The 24,339-nt window shown below is 50.0% G+C and overlaps 1 protein-coding gene across 5 annotated transcripts; it reads left to right on the top strand.

Annotated features, from left to right (window-relative positions):
* Positions 1-12: 12 nt before the first annotated feature.
* STK36 (serine/threonine kinase 36) lies at positions 13-23,598 on the top strand. Of its 5 annotated transcripts, none has more exons than XM_082691455.1 (27): positions 13-302; positions 699-874; positions 1,572-1,712; positions 1,807-1,884; positions 3,555-3,685; positions 3,927-4,176; positions 5,934-6,027; positions 6,288-6,457; positions 6,609-6,796; positions 7,311-7,410; positions 8,481-8,624; positions 12,106-12,285; positions 13,556-13,653; positions 14,085-14,190; positions 15,426-15,576; positions 15,780-15,907; positions 16,445-16,549; positions 17,012-17,110; positions 17,197-17,285; positions 17,565-17,628; positions 17,810-17,920; positions 19,493-19,567; positions 19,934-20,108; positions 20,345-20,492; positions 20,706-20,853; positions 21,444-22,190; positions 23,196-23,598. In XM_082691455.1, exons 2-27 carry the CDS (start codon positions 791-793, stop codon positions 23,337-23,339), a joined length of 3,948 nt encoding a protein of 1,315 aa, XP_082547581.1. In that variant the 5' UTR covers positions 13-302; positions 699-790; the 3' UTR covers positions 23,340-23,598. The 5 variants fall into 5 exon arrangements, with proteins under 5 accessions (XP_082547581.1, XP_082547580.1, XP_082547583.1 ...); XM_082691454.1 differs by having other exon boundaries at positions 19,493-19,573; XM_082691457.1 differs by lacking the exons at positions 13-302; positions 699-874 and adding an exon at positions 483-657.
* The last annotated feature ends 741 nt before the right edge of the window (positions 23,599-24,339 follow it).

The following is a 24,339-nucleotide window of genomic DNA, read 5'->3' as shown; positions in this document are numbered from 1 at the left end:
CGTCCTGTAAACCTCCCTGACCAGTTTCCGCGAGTACAGCTTGTAGCAGTGGGAGTCTAAAGAGACCGGCAGTGGGGGTGGAGAAGATCTATAAGTCAGGCAAAGTCTGCAGGCAGCCGGAAGGGGCGGGGCTGAAGGCCAGGGTCGACGTCCCTCGGCCTCAGGAGCTTGAAGCTCCTAGGCTGGGGGTGAGAGAGGGGCTCCGGTCTGCGAAGTGTGCGGTCAGGGGGCGTGGGAGGGGGTGCTGAGAAGCCTGGAGGTGTCAGGAGCTTGGGAGAGGCTGGAAGAAGCGGAGTCCGTAGGTGAGGCTGGATGGAGGGGGCGGGGTCGGGTGGGTGAGGCTGGGCGGAGGGGGCGGGGTCGGGTGGGCGAGGCTGGGCGGAGGGGGCGGGGCCTAAGGGGCGAGGCCTGGTGAGAGAGGGAGAAGGAGAGGGAGAGGAAGAGGGACAGGGGGAGGGTCGGGTGGGCGGGGCTGCGTGGAGGTGGAAGGGGAACTCGGGGTCCGGTGGGAACGAGATTGGCCTGGGGGACAGGAGGTGGCTGAAAGGGAGGGAGGACGACAGAAGGCGCTCTGTTTGCTCCAAGATCTCATCTTTCTGTCCAGTCTACCCTACGATGTTTTTGAGACCTGATTATTATGAAAAAGGAAAAGGCAAGGTGGCTAACATTAATTAACCGTTCTTCCATGCCCGAACCAGGCCTCCTAGATGTGTGGAACTGTCCCCGGGAGCTGTAGCCCTTCACCACCATCTCTACCTCCTTCCTTCTGAGGGAGCCTGAAACTTCTGTCATGGAAAAGTACCACGTGTTGGAGATGATTGGAGAAGGCTCCTTTGGGAGGGTGTACAAGGGTCGAAGAAAATACAGTGCTCAGGTGGTGAACAAAGAGGGGTATCTCTTGGGTGGGATTCTGTACTTCCAGCCACGGCGGAAAATGGGACCAGAATAGCGACCTGTGTTCCTGAGGAGCTGACTCCCTCATTCCTCTCACAGAGTATTGGGCCCTAATATTGGATTACTTGAGTTCAGATCCTAGATAAGTAGTTTGAACAAGTTACTTAAACTTTCAGTGTCTGTCTCCTCTCATCTCTACAATAAGGATAATTATGAGTAGTATCTGATTAATGGAGTTTGAGGATTAAATGTGATTTGTGCTGAATTACTATACTAGTACAGTGTCTGGCATGTAGTAAATAATAAATAAATTTTATGTTTACTGTTACTTCTCCTCTATCATACCATGTAAGAAGAGATTGACCACTTGAACTCTGTTCTTTTTTCCTCGTTGTTTCTTCCTTCTCTTTCCCCTAAATCTCTTAAATCGGAGTTCTTTACCCAGATCAGAACACCTCTCCCAGAATCCACCAAAGGGATCTGTCTGGCCAAGGCTGGTGTTTCCTAGGGCAAGAGGTTGGCGGGGAGGTGGCCAGGGTACCATGGGGAAGGGGAGTAGGAGACTGGTGAGGAATGAGAATTTGCTCTCACAATCGAAAGCCTGAATTCTGGAGCTCTAGGTGAATGTTTCAATAGCGTGGTTAGGCCTTTACTCTTTTTCATATTACCACTGACAGGTGGTGGCCCTGAAGTTCATTCCAAAACTGGGACGCTCAGAGAAGGAGTTGAGGAACCTGCAACGAGAGATTGAAATCATGCGGGGTCTGCGGCATCCCAACATTGTACATATGCTTGACAGCTTTGAGACAGACAAAGAGGTGCCCTTCGGTTTTGGGTCACTCTTCCCAGAAATTTCCCGGCCTCAGAATGTATCAAGCTGGAGCCATCAGGACCTTTGCCTTCTCCTTGCAGGTGGTAGTGGTGACAGACTACGCTGAGGGAGAGCTCTTTCAGATCTTGGAAGATGACGGAAAACTTCCTGAAGACCAGGTATGTTCCCTAGCTCAAACTTCTCCCCTCCCCTGACCTTTTTTCAGCTTAAGGGACTGATAGGGAAAGCTGAGGGTACTGGGAGTCACCATTTTGAAAACTCCCAAGGAAAATACAAGAGTCTGGGTGTATATGGAGACAGTGTGGTATGCCAGGAAATTATGTGAACACTGGAGCCAAAGTCTCGGAGTACAAAGGTTGACCCTGCCACTTTCTAGCTGGTTCTTCAGGGGCAAGTTACTTTAACCCCTTTGTTCTCAGTTTTCTCATTTAAAAAATGGGCATAATTATAATGTCTGTCTCATGAGGCTGTTGTGAAGGTTCGTGAATTAATCCATGTAAAGGGTTTAAAAGAGCGCCTGACACACAGCATTCAACATAGTTAGCTATTGTTATCATTATTATTATTAAAGATTTTATTTATTCATCTGACAGAGAGAGAGAGAGCACAAGCAGGGAGAACAGTAGGCAGAGGGAGGGGGATAAGCAGGCTCTCTGCTGAGCAGGGAGCCCAATGCAGGGCTTGATCCCAGGGCCCCAGGATCATGATCTGAGCCAAAGGGAGACTCTTAACTGACTAAGTCACCCAGGCACCCCTAGTTAGCTATTATTAATGCTGTTGATGTCACTAAGCACCTGTAGGGAAGAAGAGCTAGTGTAGTGGTATCAAGAGGGCAGGAAAGGGTAAGGGTTGTGCTGAAGCAGGATTCACCACCAAGATTTAGTGGTTAACAGCGGGATAGGGGCAAACATTCTCCAGCCACACTTGTTCTAGAGATTTCTCTGTACCTAGCAAGTAGACCCCCTCTGGATGTCCTGTTGAAGTGTGCCATCTCTGAGCATTCTGAGCATTATTACTTGTAAGTCGTGATCTTGCTCATTTTGTGTATCTTATTTGTTTGACCATGTCTCTTGAGAAAAAGGATTTTGTCTTATTTAACAATAGGTAATGTGTATTGAAGGCTTTCTAAGTGCCAGATACCATTCTGAGCATGGTGTGCTGTAACTTCTTTAATCCTTGTAGTAAGGATTATATAAGGGAGGTGGTATTATTATTTTTTTTTTAAGATTTTACTTGTTTATTTGAGAGTGAGAGAGATAATGAGAGAGAGAGCACGAGCAGGGGGAGAGGGAGAAGCAGGCTCCCTGCTGAGCAGGGATCCTGATGCAGGAGGTGGTATCATTATTTTTTTTTAATATTTTTATTTATTTAATTGATGGGGGTACGGGGAGAGGAAGAGACAGCAAGAGAGGGAACACAAGCAGGGGGAGTGGGAGAGAGAGAAGCAGCCTTCCCTCTGAGCAGCGAGCCCAATGCAGGGCTCAGTCCCAGGGCCCTGGGATCATGACCTGAGCCTAAGGCAGGTACCTAATGACTGACCCAGCCAGGTGCCCCAGGAGGTGGTGGTATTATCTCATCAGCTTATAAATGATGCATCTGAGAGGCACAGGATGATCTGTCCATCCATGGTCGTTTTTCTTCAATGAGTGAGTGAACAAATGAATGAATGAATGATTGGGGGGCAAGAACTAAGGCAGGTGTCAAGGGAAGCTCTGTAAGAAAGAAAAAGAGATGATCACATCAGTAATTTAGGGAAGTGTCTTTGGGTTCCTCAGTAGGCTCCTTCCTCTGACCTCTCCTTTCTTTCTCCTACCTGTGTGACCCTTAGGTTCAGGCCATTGCGGCCCAGTTGGTGTCCGCTCTGTACTATCTGCATTCCCACCGCATTCTCCACCGAGACATGAAACCTCAGAACATCCTTCTTGCCAAGGGTGGTGGCATCAAGCTCTGTGACTTTGGGTGAGAGGTCTGACCTTCCGTCACTGCCTCTCGTTCTGCCGGGAGTGTTAGACCATATGCTTGACTTTGCTGGGCCTTACTGTTGAAGCCGAGCTGGAAACTGGGATTCCCGTCTGGTCTTTAGGAAGGTGCTGTCTGTGTAGGTTTGGGATAACTCACGCAATGATAGGCAGTGGTCGCCAGGGCTGGTTTGTATTGTTTACATTCTCTCTTCCCGTTTCCATTCCACCATCTCCCGCAGATTTGCCCGGGCGATGAGCACCAACACAATGGTGCTGACATCCATCAAAGGCACACCACTTTATATGTCTCCAGAGCTGGTGGAAGAGCGCCCATATGACCACACTGCGGACCTCTGGTCCGTGGGCTGCATACTGTACGAGCTGGCGGTGGGCACCCCTCCCTTCTACACGACGAGCATCTTTCAGCTGGTCAGTCTCATCCTCAAGGACCCTGTGCGCTGGCCGACCGCCATTAGTCCTTGCTTCAAGGTAATGAACGTAGAAAGGGAGTTCACTTTGCATCAGAAACCCGTCTTCCTCTGCCTCTGTTCCCTTTCCCAAAATCTGGGGCAAGATTTTGCTGTTAATGAGTGCAGGAGCTGGGCCCAGCTGCCTTGCTTTTCTCCTGTAGGCACTGATTCTGGGAGGCTGTTCTAAGGTCCACCAAACTTGGACCTAGCAGCCCCTCCTTGGGGCGGGTTATTCTTTATCGCAATGGAAAGGTAATTTAAGCCACCAGGGACAGCTGCTATCCTTTTACGCACTCTCTGTTCCACTTATTTCCTATCAGATGCAAGGTCCAGATGATATCTAGATCTTCCCACAGAACTTCTAGTCTTCTTCCTGAAAGAAGGAATCTTCAGACATTCAAATGGCCAGAGCCAGTGGGACTAGCTCAGCTATTAGGGGCAGGTGACAGAGGTGGTGCCCTCTGATTGCAGCAAACTCACAGTGGGGGGAGGGTGAGAAGGGAGGGAGGAAGAAGAGTTCACCCTTTTTATTTCTTTTTTTAAAGATCTTATTTATTTATTTATTTGACAGACAGAGATCACAAGTAGGCAGAGCAGAGAAGGAGGCAGAAGGGAGGAAGCAGGCTCCCCACTGAGCAGAGAGCCTGACACGGGGCTTGATCCCAGGACCCGGGGATCATGATCTGAGTTGCAGGCAGAGGTTTTAACCCACTGAGCCACCCAGGCACCCCACCCTTTTTATTTCTTATCTAGGGCAAAATTTGGGCCCTCAGTGGAATTTATTTATTTATTTATTTTTAAGATTTTATTTATTTATTTGACAGACAGAGATCACAAGTAGGCAGAGAGGCAGGCAGAGAGAGAGAGAGAGAGGGAAGCAGGCTCCCTGTGGAGCAGAGAGCCCGATGCGGGGCTCGATCCCAGGACCCTGAGATCATGACCCGAGCTGAAGGCAGCAGCCCAACCCACTGAGCCACCCAGGCGCCCCCCTCAGTGGAATTTAAATGCAACCTTTTCCCCCGAGTGCAGTCTCATTATAACTTTCCTTTGCTCTAAGAGGAAAAGGGGCAAATCTCTCCCCAATCTCTTTAGTTGGGGAAGCTCCAGTAATTATCAGAAAGAATCTAAACAAAAGAAACTTAAGTGGGCGATAGGCCATTCCTTCTCCCTCAGAGGCAACATGCAGGCATCTTCATTCAGCAAGAGCCACAGATGACACCTTGTTTTAGAACATTGGTCATCAGCTACCAGTACCTTCTGTTCCCATCTGAGGCCCAACTGAGGATGTTCCCAAGGATACCTCATAACAGATGTGCCCCTTTCAGAGGCAGTCTCCCTTCCCCACCACCATCTGAAGACTTGCCGAAGGATTTCTGTGTTGGCGGGCTCCCAAGCCCGTCTGTACGCAATGACTTGAGTATGAGTGTGCTCTTCACCACAAACGCATCTGTTCCCACCCAGCTTCAGACAAGCCCGCCATCGGAGGGAGGGCACAGTGAGCCATTTGGACTCCTTTGAATGTTTGCTTTCTGAAGGCGATTGTGAAGACGCCAGAATGACTTTGGACAGGACAGGGGGCTCTCCCAGAGGGGAGGCAGTGAAGACTGTTCCTGGAGCCAGGGAAATGAGGGCTACGGATAAGAGTAGAGGGTGGTCAAGACCAGCCAGTTTACTGAAGGAATGGACCCCGGAGTCTCGGTTTCCTGCTTCTGCTGGTGAGTTAAAGAGAGCCTGTAGGAAAGCGAAGACTCATGAGGTATTCTTTTCTCTCCACAGAGCTTTCTACAGGGACTGCTCACCAAGGACCCCAGGCAGCGTCTGTCCTGGCCAGACCTCTTACATCACCCCTTTATAGCTGGTCGTGTCACCAGTGAGTCCTTACGGTTCCCAGGGCTTTGGTACTTCCCCAGGCTCTTCCCCATCTGCCCGCATTCCCCAGGGTCTCGAACTTTCTTCCTTGCCCTTTGCCTAATCTTTGCCACACCCCTTGCAACCCCGCTCCCTCTTTGTCATGTTGTCAAATGGTCTCCTTCCACAGAAGCCTAAAGACACGGAAGTTGTCTCTGGCCAAGTGGAGATGGTGGCACAGCTCTAGTGTGATCACGTGTTCTTCTTTTTTCCTCCCTGCAGTAATAACTGAACCAGGAAGCCCAGATTTGGGCACCCCATTCACCAGTCGCCTACCACCAGAACTTCAGGTCCTCAAGGACCAACAGGTACATCGGCTGGCCCCCAAGGGCAATCGATCTCGCATCTTGCAACAAGCCTGTAAGCATATGGCTGAGGAGGCCAAGCAGAAGGTATGTGGGATGGAGGGGATGGGTGACATGAACAGGCTAGTAACTGGGGAGGTTGGAGAAGGAAGGTTAAGGAAGGACCACAAGTAGAATTTGTACTGCCCTATGGCAACCAAATAGTTTTGATTCAGTGTCTCCTGCCCACTTCCCACAGAAGCACCAGAACACAGGACCTGCCCTTGCGCAAGAGGACAGGACCAGCAAGATGGCTTGTGGCACAGCCCCTCTGCCTAGACTAAGAGCCACTCCTCAGGAACCAGGCCTCTTGGCTGGGATCTTGGCCTCAGAAATGAAGAGCAGCTGGGCTGAGTGGGGGGCTGGAGAGGCCCCCCCTGCCCCTCGGTGAGGAGGGGATAGCTAGGGATTTATAGAGTAAAGTATCTTGCAGATCTTCGGCTTTAGCCAAAGCAAATACAACATGGTGCCTGTCACTAGCCAGCGTCTCATGGGGCAGGGCCCTGGGAGTCCAAGTCCTGGGTTCTTGAATTCTGATTCTGGATATTTTCCTGATTCATTGGGAACTGTGGGAATTTTCTTTTCTGTATGCCTCAGTTGTACATTAACTGAGAAGGAAAGAATTGTTTCCATGCAAAAGGGAAGATTATTTGAGTTGAGAGCTACAGGTGGAAACTGCCAAGGTAGACTTGAGAGTAAGATCCAAAGTGGAAGGACAGTCAAGGACACATGTGGAGAGGTCAACATCCTGTCCTGGCCATATCCTAGAAAAAAGCTCTCCCCACTCTGATCCTGTACGGCTTGTTCTTCATGCTTGCCCTGCACCCAGAGCGATGGACATGTTAATGAACCCTGAGCATCACAGGTCTGGGACTCCTCCTACTTGCTGTTCCTCTGGCAGGGAAAACTGGATTGCCCAGGACTGTGAACGAATTCTTCCAGAGCTGAGGCCAGAGGTGGTGGGCCAGAGGAGCATTGATGCAGTGGACCTAGAAAATGAGGTAAGCTCTAGGGGCTCCTCTTGGCCTTGACCCTGTCGTGGGATGTTGGGTCCGGGTAGACGTTTTTCTGGAACAGTGATTCCCAACTATCCTAGGTATGAGCTCCCCTTGTGTTAAAAACTTCTTTCTTATCATCGATTTGTAGATTGATAGGATAATTGCATAACATATGAACATGTAATTAGCAAAAATTGGAACACATGGGTAAAAATGAAAGTCCTTTTTGAGCCTCACCCCAATCCCAGTGGTATCTGCTGTTGCTAGTTTAACCTTTCTTCTTCTAAACTTGCTGAATTTTTATAGATACGTGTATGTACACACAGAAATCTGTAGTTTGGCCATTTTTTATCATTGAGTTCACACCGCAAGTACTGTTTTACATTGTGCCTCACTTACCATATGATATGTTTTGGAGATCCTTCTACATCTGAACATGTCATTTTTGGGGGTTTTTACTGTTTTGTTTTGTAATAGTTTCAAACTATTATAATTGTGAGGATGCCACAAAGAATTCCTGTATACCCTTCATAATATTTTCTAAGATGGATGTGCCATGATTTCTTATTCCCTTACTGATTGGCCTTATGATATTTCCATTTTTTAAAAAAAAAGATTTTATTTATTTATTTATTTGACAGACAGAGATCACAAGTAGGCAGAGAGGCAGGCAGAGAGAGAGGGGAGGAAGCAGGCTCCCTGTGGAGTAGAGAGCCCGATGCAGGGCTTGATCCCAGGACCCTGGGATCATGACCTGAGCTGAAGGCAGAGGCTTTAACCCACTGAGCCACCCAGGCGCCCCTCCATTTTTTTTTTTTTTTTAATTATAAATCATGCTGCAATAGACCTGTCTGTAGGTATCTCTTCATGAACTTGTGCCCGTGTTCTCGGAGAGACATTTCAAGACCCCTCTCATACTGCCAGCTCTACCTTTTGAAACCAGTGGTTGAAATGAATACATCTGTGCTGGAGAACTCATTGGTTCTTGCATTTACTCCCTAATTCCCCAGGCTGGGCGCTACTGTCCTTGAACCTGACATGCTCCTGACCTCTTTCACCCCCCTATGCCTCAGGAGCCAGACAGCAACGATGAGTGGCAGCACCTACTAGAGACCGTGGAGCCAGTGCCTGTCCAGCTGAAGGCCCCGCTCACTCTGCTGTGCAATCCTGACTTCTGCCAGCGCATCCAAGGCCAGCTGCACGAGGCCGGGGGGCAGGTAATGGGCCCATATAATGGAATTTCAGACTATTGTGGTCACAGATGAGGCATTAAAAAACATAAGAAATAGAAAGTTTGTCCCTTTTCAGTTCTCTTTCAGTTTATCTATTTAATTCAAGATTTGCTGGCCTCCTTTAGTAACACATCAAGAAAAAGGGGCTCCTGGGAGGCTCAATCAGTTAAGTGTCCGGCTCTGGGTATCAGCTCAGGTCATGATCTCAGGATCGAGAGACGGAGTCCTGCCTCTAGTTCCACACTCAGTGGGGAGTCTGCTTCCCATTCTTTTCTCCCTCTCTGCTCCTCCACCCATGAGCATTCATGTTCTCTCTTTTGCTCTAATAAATAAATATATCTTTTTTAAAATAAAGATTCTATTTATTTGAGAGAGAGAGGGGTAGCAAGTGAGAGCACGAGCAAGGGGGCAGGCAGAGGGAGAAGCAGGCTTCCCGCTGAGCAGGGAGCCTGGTGCAGGGCTCCATCCCAGGACCCTGAGATCATGACCTGAGCCAAAGGCAGATGCCCAACTGACTCAGCCACCCAGGCGCCCGTAAGTAAATAAATCTTGCAAAAAGAAAAAAAGAAAACAGGCCTCAATTTTCTCTTTCTGAAGGGAAAGGCATTCATTTAAAGCAGGGGTTGGCAAACTCGGGTGGTAAACATTTTGGGCATTGAAGAGTAAAAGGCAAAAATGGAGGATATTATTGAATACTTCTATAATGAGAGAGAGCACTTTTCCACACAATTTTTATGGATGATGATGTGATCAGCACTGGGTATTATACACAATGGAAAAATTACTGAACACTGCATCTGAAATTAGTGATGTACAATATATTGGCTAATCAAATTTCAATAAAAAATTTTGTTGATGAAATTTAAAATGGAGACATAATAAATATACAGGCGCTTCTGATACAGGTGTACTAATGAGAAAAAAGATTCTTTTAAAAAGGATAACATTTGGGGCGCCTGGGTGGCTCAGTGAGTTAAGCCGCTGCCTTCGGCTCAGGTCATGATCCCAGGGTCCTGGGATCAAGCCCCGCATCGGGCTCTCTGCTCAGCAGGGAGCCTGCTTCCTCCCCTCTCTCTGCCTGCCTCTCTGCCTGCTTGTCATCTCTCTCTGTCAAATAAATAAATAAATAAATCTTTAAAAAAAAAAAAGGGGATAACATTTTACTTAATTGGTATTCATAATTAATGTTGTTTATTCATTCACCAGTTGATGGACATTTGAATTGTTTCCATTGTTTGGCTTTTATGAGTGATGTTGCCATGAACATTCACATGGAAGTTTTTGTGTGGACATACGTTTTCATTTTTCTTTCTTGGGTATTTCGGAATTGCTGGGTTGTATGGTAATTTATATTTACCATTTAAGAAGCTGCTAGACTGGGGCGCCTGGGTGGCTCAGTGGGTTAAGCCGCTGCCTTCGTCTCAGGTCATGGTCTCGGGGTCCTGGGATCGAGTCCCGCAGCGGGCTCTCTGCTCAGCAGGGAGCCTGCTTCCCTCTCTCTCTCTGCCTGCCTCTCCATCTGCTTGTGATTTCTCTCTGTCAAATAAATAAATAAAATCTTAAAAAAAAAAAAAAAAAAAGAAGCTGCTAGACTATTTTCCAAAGTGGCTGCCTCATTTTGCATTCCCACCAGCACCGTGTGAGGATCTCCGTGTCCCCACATTCTTGCCAGCGTGTATTGTCTGTTTTTATCACAGCCATTTCTAGTGAATGTGAAATCATGTCTTATTGTCATTTTAATTTGCATTTTGCTAATAACTCATGTGGAGCATCTTTTCATGTGCTTATTAGCCCTTTGTATTATCTTCTTTGGTGAAATATCTATTCAGTTCTTGTGCTTATTTTTAAATTGGGTTGTTTGTCCCCTTGAATTGTTACAGTTCTCTGTATATTCTGGATAGAAGACCTTTATCACAATGTGGTTTGCAAATATTTTCTCCCAGTCTGTGATTTGTTCTTTTACTTTCATAAGAGTGTTTTTTGAAGCACAAAGGTTTTGAATGTTGATGACATCCAATTACCATTTTTTTCTTTTGTGGATGATGCTTCTGGTGTCATGTGGAAGAAATCTCTTCCAGACCCAAACCCAAAGTCCAGAAGATTTCCTCCTATGTTTTCTTCTAAAAGCTTTTTAGTTGGAGCTCTACCATTTAGGTCTCTTGCCCATTTTGAGTTATTTTTTATATGTAATGTGAGGTAGGGATCTAAGTTCATCTTTCTGCATGCGGCTCTACAGTCATCCCAGCACCCTTGGCCCAAGACTCTCCTTTCCCCATTGAATTGCCTTTGGACCTTGCCTCCCTTCTGGTCCTTCCATGCTGTCCTTGTAGCGGGGTAGTGGCATCAGTAGGGAGGCCGGTGAAAATTCTGCCTCCAGGGTAAGTCTTGTGGATTCAGAATTCCAGCTGAACTACTCTTCAGCTGTGTGGTAATTGACCTCAACCTGTCTAGAGGCTTTAGTCTTGTCTTCTGTAAAATGGGTAATTGTGTTTAGGAGGCAGGATGGTTGTAAAGAGTAAATAAGTGAAAAGATTTATTTATTTATTTATTTTAAAAAGATTTTGTTTATTTATTTGACAGACAAAGATCACAAGTAGGCAGAGAGAGAGAGAGGAGAAAGCAGACTCCCCGCTGAGTAGAGAGCCGGATGCGGGGCTTGATCCCAGGGCCCTGGGATCATGACCTGAGCCGAAGGCAGAGGCTTTAACCCACTGAGCCACCCAGGCACCCCAAGTGAAAAGATTTAGAAATGGAGAATGACATAAAGCACTTGACGTAAATGTTATTCTTTTCTGAAGGGTTAACTTTTGAAGAACAACTCTTTGAAAGTATCAGAGTGCCTTTACCTTGCAGGTTATGTATAAATAAGTGGCAGACTGGATTTGACCTGTGGGTGGTAGTCAAGCCCTGATTTAGAGTTAGATAATACAGTTTTATCTGTCTGGAATTGAATGACATTGTTTTGTGTTTGTTGTTTTATATCTTTGGAAGTGCATGTGTGCATGTATAAGGTGAAGGGCTGGAGAAGTGAGGGAGCAGATAGGAATGGCACTGGGGAGATGCCTCGGTGTCTCAATCAGTTAAGCACCTGCCTTTGGCTTGGGTCATGATCCTAGGGTCCTCGGATCGATTCCGGCATCAGGCTCCCTGCTCCATGGGGAGTCTGCTTTTCCCTCTGCCACTCCCCCCTGCTTGTTCTCTCTCTCTATGATAAGTAAAATAAATAAAACCTTAAAAAAAAACAACAAAAAAGAATGGCACTGGATCCCACAGAGATGGAGGGGAGGTCCCCTTTCCCTTGGTCGCTTCCCCTTTTTCTCTGTTCTCTTTCTCTGGGTTTTAGACCCAAAGAAAGGAGTGGGAACATCTGGTCTGCTTTGGCCTCTCCTTGGGGACACTGGTATCTGTGACTCTCCTTTTCCCTCTGATAATATCGATTCCTATGTGTTTCCCTGCTGTCACCCAGATCCTGAAGGACGTGCTGGAGGGTGCATCCCAGATCCTCCCAGCGCTCCGGGTCCTGAGCAGTCTTCTGTCTAGCTGCTGTGACTCGGTTCCCTTGTACTCCTTCTGCCGTGAGGCGGGGCTCCCCGGCCTCCTGTTCAGCCTGCTCAGACACAGCCAGGAGAGCAGCAGTATCCAGCAGGTAAGCCCTATGCCAGGAGCCTCAGAAGACTTCAAGGAGTTTTTTCACCTGCGGATGTCCTCTTCTTCAGTTTCTCCACCTTGGATTTCTCTCTGGCCCACTGCCTTTTCTTTTCTTTCCTCCTGTCTATTTAGTAGATAATGAGTCGCAAACCTGCAGCCCTCTGAGGCCAGACAGATCCTGTCACGCAGAGAAGTAGAGTCTGCGTGACCGTATAAGCAGTGGGGAATATGGTAAATTAGAGAGCCTGTGCCCAGTCTGAATGGGACATCCCCTCGGCTCCGGCTCACTGTTGCCACGTGAGAACATGGGCGCAGTGTTACCAGATCTTCCAGTTTTCTAAGAGAAGCTGAAAATCCAGGGGTGCCTGGGTGGCTCAGTCAGAAAGCATCTGCTTTCAGAGCAGATTTTTTATTTTTATTTTTTATTTTTTTAGCTGCGTGATAAAGCTTCTGGGATTGAGCCCGATGTCGGGCCCAGCGGAGAGCCTGCTTCTCCCTCTCCCTCTGCTGCTCCCCCTGCTTGAATGCTCACTCTCTCTCTCACTCTGTGTCAAATAAAGTCTTTTAAAAAGAAAGAAAGAAAAAAAAAGGAGCTAGAAATCTGGATTTATATGCATAGTTTCCCACTCTGTAGAGCACTGTGTTTTGGAATGTTAAATCCTAGGCTTCCATTGCCCTGATTTTATAGAATCGATACTGAAATTCAGAGATTCACCAACTTATATGCAGGCACTAATTAAAAAAGGGTCACAGGGACGATGAGAGGAGGAGCTAGGACCGAGGCTCAGTGTGTCTGAGGCGGAATCCCTCCCTCCCCATGCTGTGTGCTGCTGTGGCCGGGCTGAGAGGAGAGAATATGGAAACGTTTAACGGGGCCTTGGCTCAGGCAGCTGAAAGTGGCCTTCTGCTCATGAGTACTAACCTCAAGCGTTTTTAAGGAATTTAGAGAACAATTTGAGCTATTTTGAAAAACAGAGCTTCCTAGACTCCTGAGTGCTATTCAGGCCAAACCAGACACATTTTCAGGCTTTTTACCGGCCACTGGCCGCCACTTTGTTACCTCTAGATTTCCCTTCTCTGTCCGGTGGCTCTCTTCCCTCTGCCCCTTCCTGTTTGGTCAGCCTGACTGGATATCGGACACCTTTTTTTTTTCTTTCTTTCTTTCTTTTCTTCTTCTTCTTTTTTTTTTTTTTTTTTTTTTACTGCTTTTTCTCTTTTTCGTCTTCATCCTCTACATTGCCCTTACTCTCTGTCCTCTTCCCTGGCAGCAATGTTGGTATGGGACCTTCTTACGGGACCTGATGGCTGTGATTCAGGCCTACTTTGGCTGCACCTTCAATCTGGAGAGGAGCCAGACAGGTGACAGGTGGGACGAGAGCCAGCTCTACTCCATTGGCCACTTTGGCTTCGAGTTCTACCCCCGTTTCTTACCCCCTCTGTTAGGAGGAGGCTGAGTAAGGAGAAGCCAAAGGGTTAGGGATCGGCTGTCTGACTGGGAGTCAGCTGGGAGTCTAGCTAATCCTCCTAAGGACCCCGACACCCCTCTAAGTTCACCCCAAGACTTGCAGGCTCTAAGGGCCCCCCATACACTAAAGGGAAGGGTCACAATATGAATGACCTAGAGGAAATGGCAAAGAAGGAATGAAGAGGGTGTGTATAGCAGACCACATGTGTGTTCAGCAGGGGAAAGAGGAGGGAGTGTTTTGAGATGTTCCTTTGCAGGGACTCTCCTGTCTGCCCAGAACTGACCCATTTACCACATGTGGGCTTTTAGGGAGACGGGCTATTTTTTCCCAGCCTACAGGTGTTTCAGGAGGCCGCCAACCTCTTTCTGGACCTGTTGGGGAAACTGCTGGCCCAACCAGATGACTCTGAGCAGACCTTGCGGAGGGATAGCCTTATGGTAATCTCCTCCCTTGTCCAGATTCCTGCCTTGATGTCTTTCCCTGTGCTTCTCCCTTCCCCTTTCTTATAACTACATAGGTTAGGTTAAGTTAATACAACAAACATTTCCCAACTGTGTGCCATATGGGTAAGAGAAATCCCCATTTTCAAAGGACTGGAAATAGTCTAGTAGAGGAGATGAAAAATGATCAAGGACAACAGTGTGAGAAGTACATTAGAACTTGTATAAAGCTTGTATGAAATACAGAAGCACCACTGAAGAAGGTATGATTAATCCTACTTGGGGAGTCCTAGAAGACGTCTTGAAAGAAATTATCTTTGCTAGGATTTGAAGAACTCATAAAAGTTTGTTGGGTGTGTGACGCAGGAAGTAGGGAGAACATTCCAGGCAGAAGGCGCAGCATATATAAAGATCTAGAGGCATTAAGCACTGTGGCCTTTTTCAGGGAACCACAAGTTGAAGTATTCCTTCTCGAAGAGCCTTGCAGATGGGCTAGTATTTCCCAAATTTATTTGTCCTATGGACCAGTAAACTAATGGGTTCTCATCCCTGGATGGAGGTGAGGGACAGGAGAGTGGAGAATGGAGCAAGAAGATAGCTGGGTTCTGACGGATCTCAGAGGAGTTAGAGAGGAACATCAGTGAGGAAGTAAGCAATTGCCTAGTCATTGTTCAAACAGGCCGGCCCCATGGGGTACACAGATCTGGGCTGCATTTCGGCCTCCAGCTAGCAGTCCAGTCCACCTCTTCTAGTCTGAAAGCCTAGTTTAACATCCCTTAACTCTTTCGAGTTAGGAAGCTTTTTCAGTGTCTAACCTAAATTTGGGGCATCAGCAACTCACGTTATCGGCTAGCATTTATCCTATAGGTCACGGTTGCTGCGAGTGCATGGAGAGTTTGGAATAAATACCCTACCACCCAAAATTCTGAACCAGTAACACTGGGTTGGGAGGTACCCAGGAATCCCCAGGAATTCATTTGCTCATGGTCCATAGCTAACACTTTAAGAGGTATCATCTGGGAGGCAGCTGATCAGAGAATAGAAGGCTTGCCATCTAAAATTGCCATCCTCGAAATGTGAAGGCAGTTATAATGTGAGGAATACTTCATCACTGCTGGTCCCTCTGGGTTTTCTCTTTTTTTCTCAGGTTCTCAGGGGGTTCTTGTTCCTTACCCTCAGCCCCATCACTTTGCTGCTGCCCTCATGTTGACCCCACCCTTGTCTCCCCTTAGTGCTTTACTGTTCTGTGTGAAGCCATGGATGGGAACAGCTGGACTGTCTCCAAAGCCTTTTACTCCAGCCTGCTGACGACTCAGCGGGCGGTGCTGAACGGGCTGCTCCACGGCTTGACGGTTCCTCAGCTGCCTTTCCACAGTCCCCCAGGTAACCGGAGTAGAGCACTGAGGTTCTGGTTACTCTGGGGCAGCTCTGGCTCTGCGTCCCTCCCCCTCCCCCCAACTGCCATTGCCTTGATTAGCACCTGGCATCTGGCAAGTGCTCAGTAACTAGCTGCGCACTGGAAGAATGAATGGGGAGCTGAGAGAAACAACCAGACCCAACCCTGCGTTCTTTGCCTTTCTCCTTAGGAGCCCCCCAAGTGAGCCAGCCACCGCGGGAGCAGAGCGAGGATCTGCCGGGAGCCATGTCCTCTGCGTTGGCTGCCATCTGTACTGCTCCGGTGGGACTGCCCAGCTGCTGGGAAGCCAAGGAGCAGGTCTGAGCTGCAGTGTCTGCTTCCTCTAATCCGGTTGCTAGAGATGAGGGAGCTGGCCTCAGCTCCTCAGAAAGGCAGAAAAACAAGCATTCATGCTTTCCCTTATTCTGTACTTCCAGAAACAGATGCTCCCACCCTGGGTCTGGGCCCCTTATAGAACACGATGTCCCCGGAATCCCAAAGCCCTTGGCCAGCCCGTTAGAGAGCTTGGTGATAAACTGCCCGTTTGGCAGGGTGGCTGATCCGAAGATGCCTGTGATGCTCCTTGAAGGGATCAGGGTTTAGATTTCCTGCCCCCTTTCAGCCAGCAATGCTTTCCTCTGCACCTGCCTGCATTCGGGCTAAACTAGGCCATGACCTTTGGTTCTCCATCGGCCATGGGGACTGGGGGTGGGATGAGGTCTGAGGTTGCTGGTGAACCTGAGGGAGAGTGGCTAGCAAGGGGTTGAGAAACCTGATTCTTTGAAGATAGGAGAGGAATAGGATGGGAATCTTGGGAACGGGATGGGAATGGAGGCCTCAGGTGTGTCCCTACAGATCTCTCGGCATTTGGCGAATCAGCTAACTGAAGACAGCAGCCAGCTGAGGCCATCCTTGATCTCTGGTTTGCAGCATCCCATCCTGTGCCTCCACCTCCTCAAGGTATGCCTGTCCTCCAGATCTCTGTTCATTCATTCTTTTTTAGGGGGGCAAGGGACAGAGGGAGATGGAGAATCTTAAGCAGGTTCCATGCTGTGTATGGGATGTGGGGCTCGATCTCATGACCCTGAGATCATGACCTGAGCCAAAATCAAGAGTTGGACTCTTAACTGACTGAGCCACCCAGGTGCCCCAGATTTCTTTTCGGTCCCCAGGACTGAGAGAAAGAGACAGAGAAGGTCCCTTGCTGCTTTTAAATCTATTCCACTGAGATGGCCCCAGTGTTAGCCAGTGCTCACCAGAACAGAGAAGTAGCCCGATCTCGGTGTCTTGTGACAAGAGGTAGAAGTGGCCTGGACTTCTCTACGATCCCCGGGGTGGACACAGGGTCTGTTGAGAGGCTAACCTGCTTGTAAGCCCAGAGGCCGCTCAGCCTCACTGACCAACTGCTTCCTACTCCCTCAGGTTCTCTACTCCTGCTGCCACGTCAGTGAGCACCTGTGCCACCTTCTAGGGCAAGAGCCCCTGGCCTTGGAGTCACTGTTGTTGTTGGTCCAGGGCAAGGTACGTCGGCAACATAGGCGGGTGCATCCTGGTGGCCCCACTGTCTCAGTGGGAAGCTGCTCTGCTATCTGAGGCTTCCCTTGTAGGTAAAGGTCGTGGATTGGGAAGAGGCTACCGAAGTGGCACTCTATCTCCTGTCCCTTCTTGTCCTCCGGCTGCAAGATCTGCCTTCTGGGTAAGCCATGAAGTGGGGTCTTTCGGCTGGGACCTTCCATCCCCACAGCTCACCTTGACTTCAGATTGGGGGAATGGCACCCTGCAGCCTGTGCTGAGGAGGGATTGGCATGGAGAGAGTGAAGTCTTCTCTACAAACAACAGACATAGCGTCCCACCAACTTTGTGCTTTGGCGACAGTTGGACAGCCCCTGGGAGAGTGCCATCCAGCGGGGAGGGAGGTCCCTCACCAGTCTCCTTTCCCTCGGCAGCACCCTTTGACGTATCCCCTTTTTTTCAGAATGGAGAAGCTAGGCAACGAGATTGCTACTCTGTTTACCCACTCACACATCGTCTCTCTCGTGGTGAGTTCTCAGCTTTCCTCTTCCTCTCCTTTCCCCCCTGCTGTCCAGCCCTTCAGGGGGAGCATGGGCATCACTGTCTCAGCAGCAGCTGGTTCGGAGGCATTCCCTGGGGCCTGGCGGAGACTGCATGTCCTTCCTGCTGTGCAGACTCAGACTTTCCTTCTCCTCTGACTTCTCCCAGACTGCAGCAGCCTGTCTGTTGGGACAACTTGGTCAGCAAGGGGTGACCTTTGACCTCCAGCCTGTGGAGTGGATTGCGGCAGCGTCCCATGCTCTGTCTGCCCCTGCGGAGGTGAGGTGGGCCAGGGAGGACATGACGCAGACCCAGGACTCCACTCTGGGAAGAGACTGAAGTGCCAGCCTGCCTGGGGCAAACCAAGGAGTGGGAAAGGAGCCAAAGAGTCTTTCCTTTCCTCTCTGCCGGCCCCCAGATAACAGCCCCCTCTGAGCCCAGATTGGCAGGCCAAGAAGGGGAGAGGGAGGGGGACCTGAGTTACCAGAGGATGAGATTTCCTGCCTACTTTAGTTCTCTCCTCCAGCAGCTCCTGCAATCTTTTCAAAAGCTTAATCTGTTCTCTGCCTGCAGTTTGCATTCCTATCCCCTCTCCTTCTCTTTAACTGAGATAGGAAAGATGGCTAGGGTCCTGAGAATTCATCAGGAATTCGGTCCACCATGTAGCCTCCTTGTCGCTTTCTCCTTTTCAAGGCCTTCCCCGCCCTCATTTTTAGATACCTGGGAGTCTGTATTTCTGTCATTTTGTAGAAGGAAGGATAGACGTCGTATTCAGATGATTGTCATCCCCATAGACACAGAATTCCTTATAACTTAGAAAGCACTTTGCATGTCTTCCCACAACATGCTTGAAAGAGAGACACATGAAATGTAATGACACTCACCTGCTTTTTCTAGATGAAGTTGAACTTCAGAGAGGGAGTAGGGATGGCATTCCTATTCATCCAGGAGCCCCAGTCAGAGACCTGGGAGTCCTCATAGACTGTGCCCTCTGCTCCGTAATTCCCCCATCTAGATGGTTCCCCCAGGTCCCATGTGCTCTGCTTTCCTGTCATCACTCAGATCTTCTGCTGCCCACCACCGTCACTGCCCTGCCTTAGAATGTGTGCACAGCATTGATCTTAGACTGTGGCACTTGCCTGCCGAAGGATCTCTTTTCTAGACTCTCTCCTCCCCGGTCCACACTCTTCACTGCCACCAGGGTGAGCTTTCTTAAAAGTCTAATCATTTGTTCACCCAATAAGTATCCAGTACAGAAATATGTCTTGAGGACCAGACACTATTCTGGGCTCTGAGGATACAGCAGTAAATACAAGAGACGAAAATCTTGCCCATGTAGACTTTGCATAAGTCCTCAGTGGCTTCCCTTGCTTCTGGGATAAAGTTCAAACTCCTTTACCTTCTTCTCAAAGCTCACCTGTTTCCTCTGGCCTTTATAAACCTGCTGTGCCCAGATTTACCCCTTCCAAAATTCACCATCATCCCTCATGAGCTGCTTTACTTATGTTATGAGTTCTGCTTGGAATGCTGTCCCTTCTTACCACCTCCTTCTCTTGACTGCCTTTGAAATTTTCACTTCCCCAGTGTGCTACCTCTAGAAGGCAGAGTTAGGCCCTCTCCACTGCGTCTCCATCCCCACATCACCCTGGCTGCTTGTCCAGCAAGTATCTTCCTATCCTAACAGCTTATGTGTCTCTGGAGTAGGAGGTAGTCATTGAATGAACAGTTGGGAACCCAAACTCCTGAATCCAGAAGGGCTGTCCACACTGCCCCAGGCTGGGGAAGAGCTCTTTCTGCCTGACCAGGAGTTGCATGTGTGGGACCTGCATTCTTCCTGCCTCTCTCCAACAGGTCCGGCTGACCCCACCAGCTGGCTGTGGATTCTATGATGGCCTCCTCATCCTCCTGCTTCACCTCCTCACCCAGGTGCAGGTGCCTCCTAGGTTGATGAACCGCTAGACAATGAATGAAAGCAACCCACATTCATCTTTTCTGTCTAACTAGAATGCCACCTGTGATAGCCCTCAGCACAGACCCTTTCTGGGGAATCACAGCTGCCCCCTCAGTGGGGGAGGAGAGCCATAATTCCCTGGTTTCCAGCAGTCACACACATGATTAAAATGTGGGAAGAAAGGGAACTCAGACAACAGGGAGATCCTTGGTCATTGGGAAAAACAGAGGAGTTATTTCTGGATGCTCTCCTTGTAGGTCAGGGATAAGAGTGGGGGGGGGGAAAGGCACATTTGAGGTTTGACTTCGACCTCCCTAACCACCCTCCAATTTCTTCTCCAGCCAGGGAAGGGCAGCCTGATAAGGGATGTGGCTAGCTCAGAAATGTGGACCGTTCTATGGCACCGCTTCTCCATGGCCCTAAGGCTCCCCGAGGAGGTGTCTGCCCAGCAAGAGGAGCCGTCCCTGTCCAGGCCACAGAGCCCGGAGCCAGACTGGACGCTGATCTCCCCCCAAGGTATCTTTCCATCAGTGTGACTTCCATTGAGGGGCCAAAGTACTGAGGCTTCTTTTCAAGAGGAGGCCTCCCAGCCCTGGGTCAGTCCACAGAGATGACTATGACTTGTCGCTTGGGGAGAGGATGGCGCAGGCTATGCTTGGTGGGAAAGGAACTAAGAGTGGGGAGCCCTCGAGAAGCAGGAGCACCTGGGCCTCTTGCCTGCTCCACTGAATCTCCATTCTGGGTGTTTCCAGGCGTGGCTGCCCTGTTGAGCCTGGCCGTGGCCATCTTCACCCAGGAGCCCCAGTTATGCCTGAGCCACCTATCACAGCGTGGAAGTACCCTCATGTCCACCTTGAAGCATCTGCTGTCCCCCAGCTTCCTGCATCCTCTGGGCCGGGCGTGAGTCGGAGCTGGAGGAGGGAGACCGGGCAGGCTGGAGGGTCAGCGGGGGGGGGGGGGGGGCTGTAACTGACAGCTTGAGCTATGAGATGAGCAGTGGGATTGGTGAGATGGGGGAAGGGGAGCCGGGCTTGGGGATTTGAGCAGGGGGCAGAGAATGGTAAAGGGTGGGTGAGGAAGACCCAGCCAATCCTTCTGCACTGCCCTCCTTAGGCCTCACGGGTCTGAGTTTCTGCCCTTCGTGGTGCTCTCTGTCTGCCAGCTCCTCTGTTTTCCCTTCGCCCTGGACGTGGATGACGACCTCCTCGGAGGTGTATTGGCTGACTTTGTGGACTCAGAAATCGCAGCCCACCTGTTGCAGGTGCATGGGAAGCTCCTCAGGCACAAAAGTCGGGGGGGCAGTCGGGGAGGGGGAAAGATGGCCAGCCTCTTGTACTCGAATTATTCAGTTGTCGGCAGCTCCAGGGCTCTCCCATGCCCCTATAAGAGTGGAGGCCCCGCTCCAGCTAAGGGCTGGGAGTGGAGAAAGCACTCAGGCCTGAGCAGAGGCACTGCTTGGAGCTGGGTTGGCCCCTCCTCTCTCCACCAGTCCCTCTTCTGGATCCGTCAGAGCTCCATGGGGCGGACATCCCAGTCTAGGCACTGGAGACCCAGCTCCTCAGCCAGGATTCACCTCTCTGGCGATTGCTGGCACTAAGCAGTGGGCCTCCGAAGGCAGAGCGAGCACATCCTTGCAGAGCAAGGAATGCTTGTACACCCGTGGCCCTGGGCTCCACACTGCATCTCGTGTGGAGGGCTTGGCTCAGGTCTTCCCATTCCCTGTGGTATTTCTCAGCCTAGCTTGGCTGTTCTCTCCACCAGAGCTGGGGCTCCTTCGAGCTGGCTCGCTGCAGTGAGTGCTCCCTCTCCCTGACACCCTTCTGCCGGCTGCCCCTGCCCCTCTTTCCCCAGGTCTGCTGTCACCACCTTCCGTTGCCTCAAGCCGAGTTGCCTGTCAGTCTCCTCACACGCCTGGCCCTCACGGATCCCACCTCGCTCAACCAGTTCGTGAACGCGGTGGCTGCCTCCCCTCGAACTGTCATCTCTTTCCTCTCAGTTGCCCTCCTGGGTGACCAGCCAGTGCTCACCTCCGACCTTCTCTCGCTGCTGGCCCACACAGCCCGAGTGCTGTCTCCCAGCCACTTGTCCTTTATCCAGGAACTCCTGGCCGGCTCTGATGAATCCTATCGGCCACTGCGAAGTCTCCTGGGCCACCCAGAGAACTCCGTGCGGGCCCGCACTTATGGGCTCCTGGGACACTTGCTGCAGCACAGCATGGCCCTGCGGGGGGCGCTGCAGAGCCAGGCTGGGCTGCTCAACCTCCTGCTGCTGGGGCTTGGAGACAAGGACCCTGCCGTGCGGCGCAGTGCCAGCTTCGCTGTGGGCAACGCAGCCTACCAGGCGGGTCCCCTGGGCCCGGCCTTGGCCGCCGCGGTACCCGGTATGACCCAGCTCCTCGGAGATCCTCAGGCCGGCATCCGGCGCAACGCCGCGTCAGCTCTGGGCAACTTGGGGCCTGAGGGCCTGGGGGCAGAGCTGATACAGTGCCAAGTACCGCAGCGACTCCTGGAGATGGCTTGTGGGGACCCACAGCTGAATGTGAAGGAGGCTGCCCTCATTGCCCTCCGGAGCCTCCGGCAGGAGCCCTGCATCCATCAGGTACACCCCTGGGGGACTCGTGGAACCCAATGGTGGGCTTATACTTCACGACATTTTTCCGAGGGAGTCTTTAAGGAATTGCGATACCCCCTGACCCCCTGTCCAGAAGTGGGAAATGAAGCACTCCTCTTCCACCTCCCACCCTGGAGAAGGGCAGGAGTGCAGGAGAGGGCTCTGAGGAGTGGGAAGTTCTGCGATCTCAAAGACCAGGGTTTCCGTCTTGAGGCTGGGTGGGTTGGAGGTGAAGACACACTAGGCCATCTTGAGGCATAGAGGCGTTTCATCCTAGGGGACATGAAGCAGGTAGCCAATCTTTTTTCAGCACTCACCACGTGACAAGCAGCATGCTAATCATTTTCCCTTTATCTTCTGGTGTAAGCTATTATAGTCCCCATTTTGCAGGTGAGGACCTTAAGGCACTAAGAATTTGAGAACTTGTCCAAGTTACAAAGCTATTTGGGGGGACTGGACTTCTGAGCTCAAGAGTCGGAGTCCTGAGCCCCATACTGTAACCACAGCTTTATTCTGCTTTTTCCACCCTGTCTATAAAGTAGCCTAAAGGAAACCAAACATCTACCTATGGTAAAGCTAAACGTCCAAGTTATTACAGTGCAGTGAGGTAACCTTGGGTGGAACAGACATTTTGACGGGATGGTGCTGATATAAATGATAGGATTTTCTGGCAATCCCTGTGGGGAAATAATGAAAGGGATTCTCGGTAGCAACAAGGTTAAGGCCCACTGGTCAGGATCCATGGCTGGGAAGTGCACTTTTGACCCAATTGTCACCACGACATGTGTTACCCTTCCTGGGGACGAGCGCGTGGATCCCTCGGTGCCTCGCTTTCATGGTATGTAACCAGAGCAAACGGGAATAGATCTCTGGTCTTGGTAAGCCCCGTCTCATCAAGATGAGTCCCCAAGAGCCCATTTTCTTTTTCTTTCTTTTCTAGAGTGGGAATTGCTGGGCCATGTCATGTTCTGTCATCTCTTCTCTGTCCCACAGGTGCTGGTGTCCCTGGGGGCCAGTGAGCGGTTAGCCATGCTCTCTCTGGGGAACCAGTTATTGGCGCCCAGCAGCCCCCGGCCCGCCTCTGCCAGACACTGCAGGAAACTCATTCACCTCTTGAGGCCAACCCACAGCACGTGATCTCAGACTCCTGCGGTCTGTCCTCCAGCCTTTTTGGCCCCTTATTGCCAACCTCTCCTTTTTCTACTGTATGAGACACCAACTCAGCCAAGAGCTAAAGAGACTTAAAAAAAAAAAAAAAAAAAAAAGATCGAGAGAGATAAGCTACAAGTGAACTGATTGAGAACGAGAAACTAGAAGAGATTTATGTATAAAGCGCCCTCCTTTCCCCAGATACTGATTTCAACCAGTAAACTTCATTGATGTTGGTGCCACAGAAGATTGCTTCCTTTTCTACATTGAAGGCTCTTTCTCTGATCATGTGCCTTTAATCCCAAGAACATGCCTCCCGGATGTCAGGGACGTATCTTCTATCTGGGAGCTCTCTTGCTTTCTGGAACTCCTACAATCCTTCCAGCAGGTTCTTACCTTAGCACACTGGCCCCAGGACAGTGATAAGGACAGAGCCTGTCTCACTGCTGTGGATGGTTCTCGGACCCATAGCCCACATTCCTGTCTGTGGGTTAGGGTGGAGGGTCGTTCTTTTCTTTATTTATTTTTTCCTTTCCCTTCCTGCCTGCCTGTCTTCCTCTCTCTCTTTCTTTTTCTTTCTTGCCTTCTTGCCTTCCTACCTGCCTTCTGCTTATCCTTCCTCTGTTTGTAAATTCTTGTCATAGAATGTATATCTTACCTTGCTTGGAGCTGCCAGGGTCAGAGGTCATGGGGCTCAGCTCCTCTCTCAGCTGCTGTGGGGTGCCAGAAGCAATTGTGTCCTATTCACACGGGATCCTGGCTTCCATTCTGGTCGGAAAGACGATGAACTTACTAAAATCAGTGAATTCTGTATAGCACATAGAGAGGTGAGAAAAGCTCTGGAGAAAAATGAAGCACAGGAAGAGGATGAGTGCTGAGTTGGATGGCCCAGCTAGGCCTCACTGAGATGACCTTTGAGCAAAGACTTGAAGATGAGGGAATGAGTGCAGCTATCTGAGGGAAAATTTGAGGCAGAGACAATAATCAC

Source organism: Mustela nivalis (assembly GCF_964662115.1).
Source record: "Mustela nivalis genome assembly, chromosome: 11".
Classification (NCBI taxonomy): Eukaryota; Metazoa; Chordata; class Mammalia; order Carnivora; family Mustelidae; genus Mustela; species Mustela nivalis.
Note: the sequence above shows the minus strand (reverse complement) of the source record. Positions and strands in the feature narration are given on the sequence as shown.

Coding starts and splice junctions, on each gene's coding strand:
- STK36 (XM_082691454.1), top strand. CDS start 791: ATGGAAAAGTACCACGTGTTGGAGATGATTGGAGAAGGCTCCTTTGGG. Junction 8,625..12,105: donor TGCACGAGGCCGGGGGGCAG/GTAATGGGCCCA, acceptor GCTGTCACCCAG/ATCCTGAAGGACGTGCTGGA. Junction 17,286..17,564: donor CTGCAAGATCTGCCTTCTGG/GTAAGCCATGAA, acceptor CCTTTTTTTCAG/AATGGAGAAGCTAGGCAACG.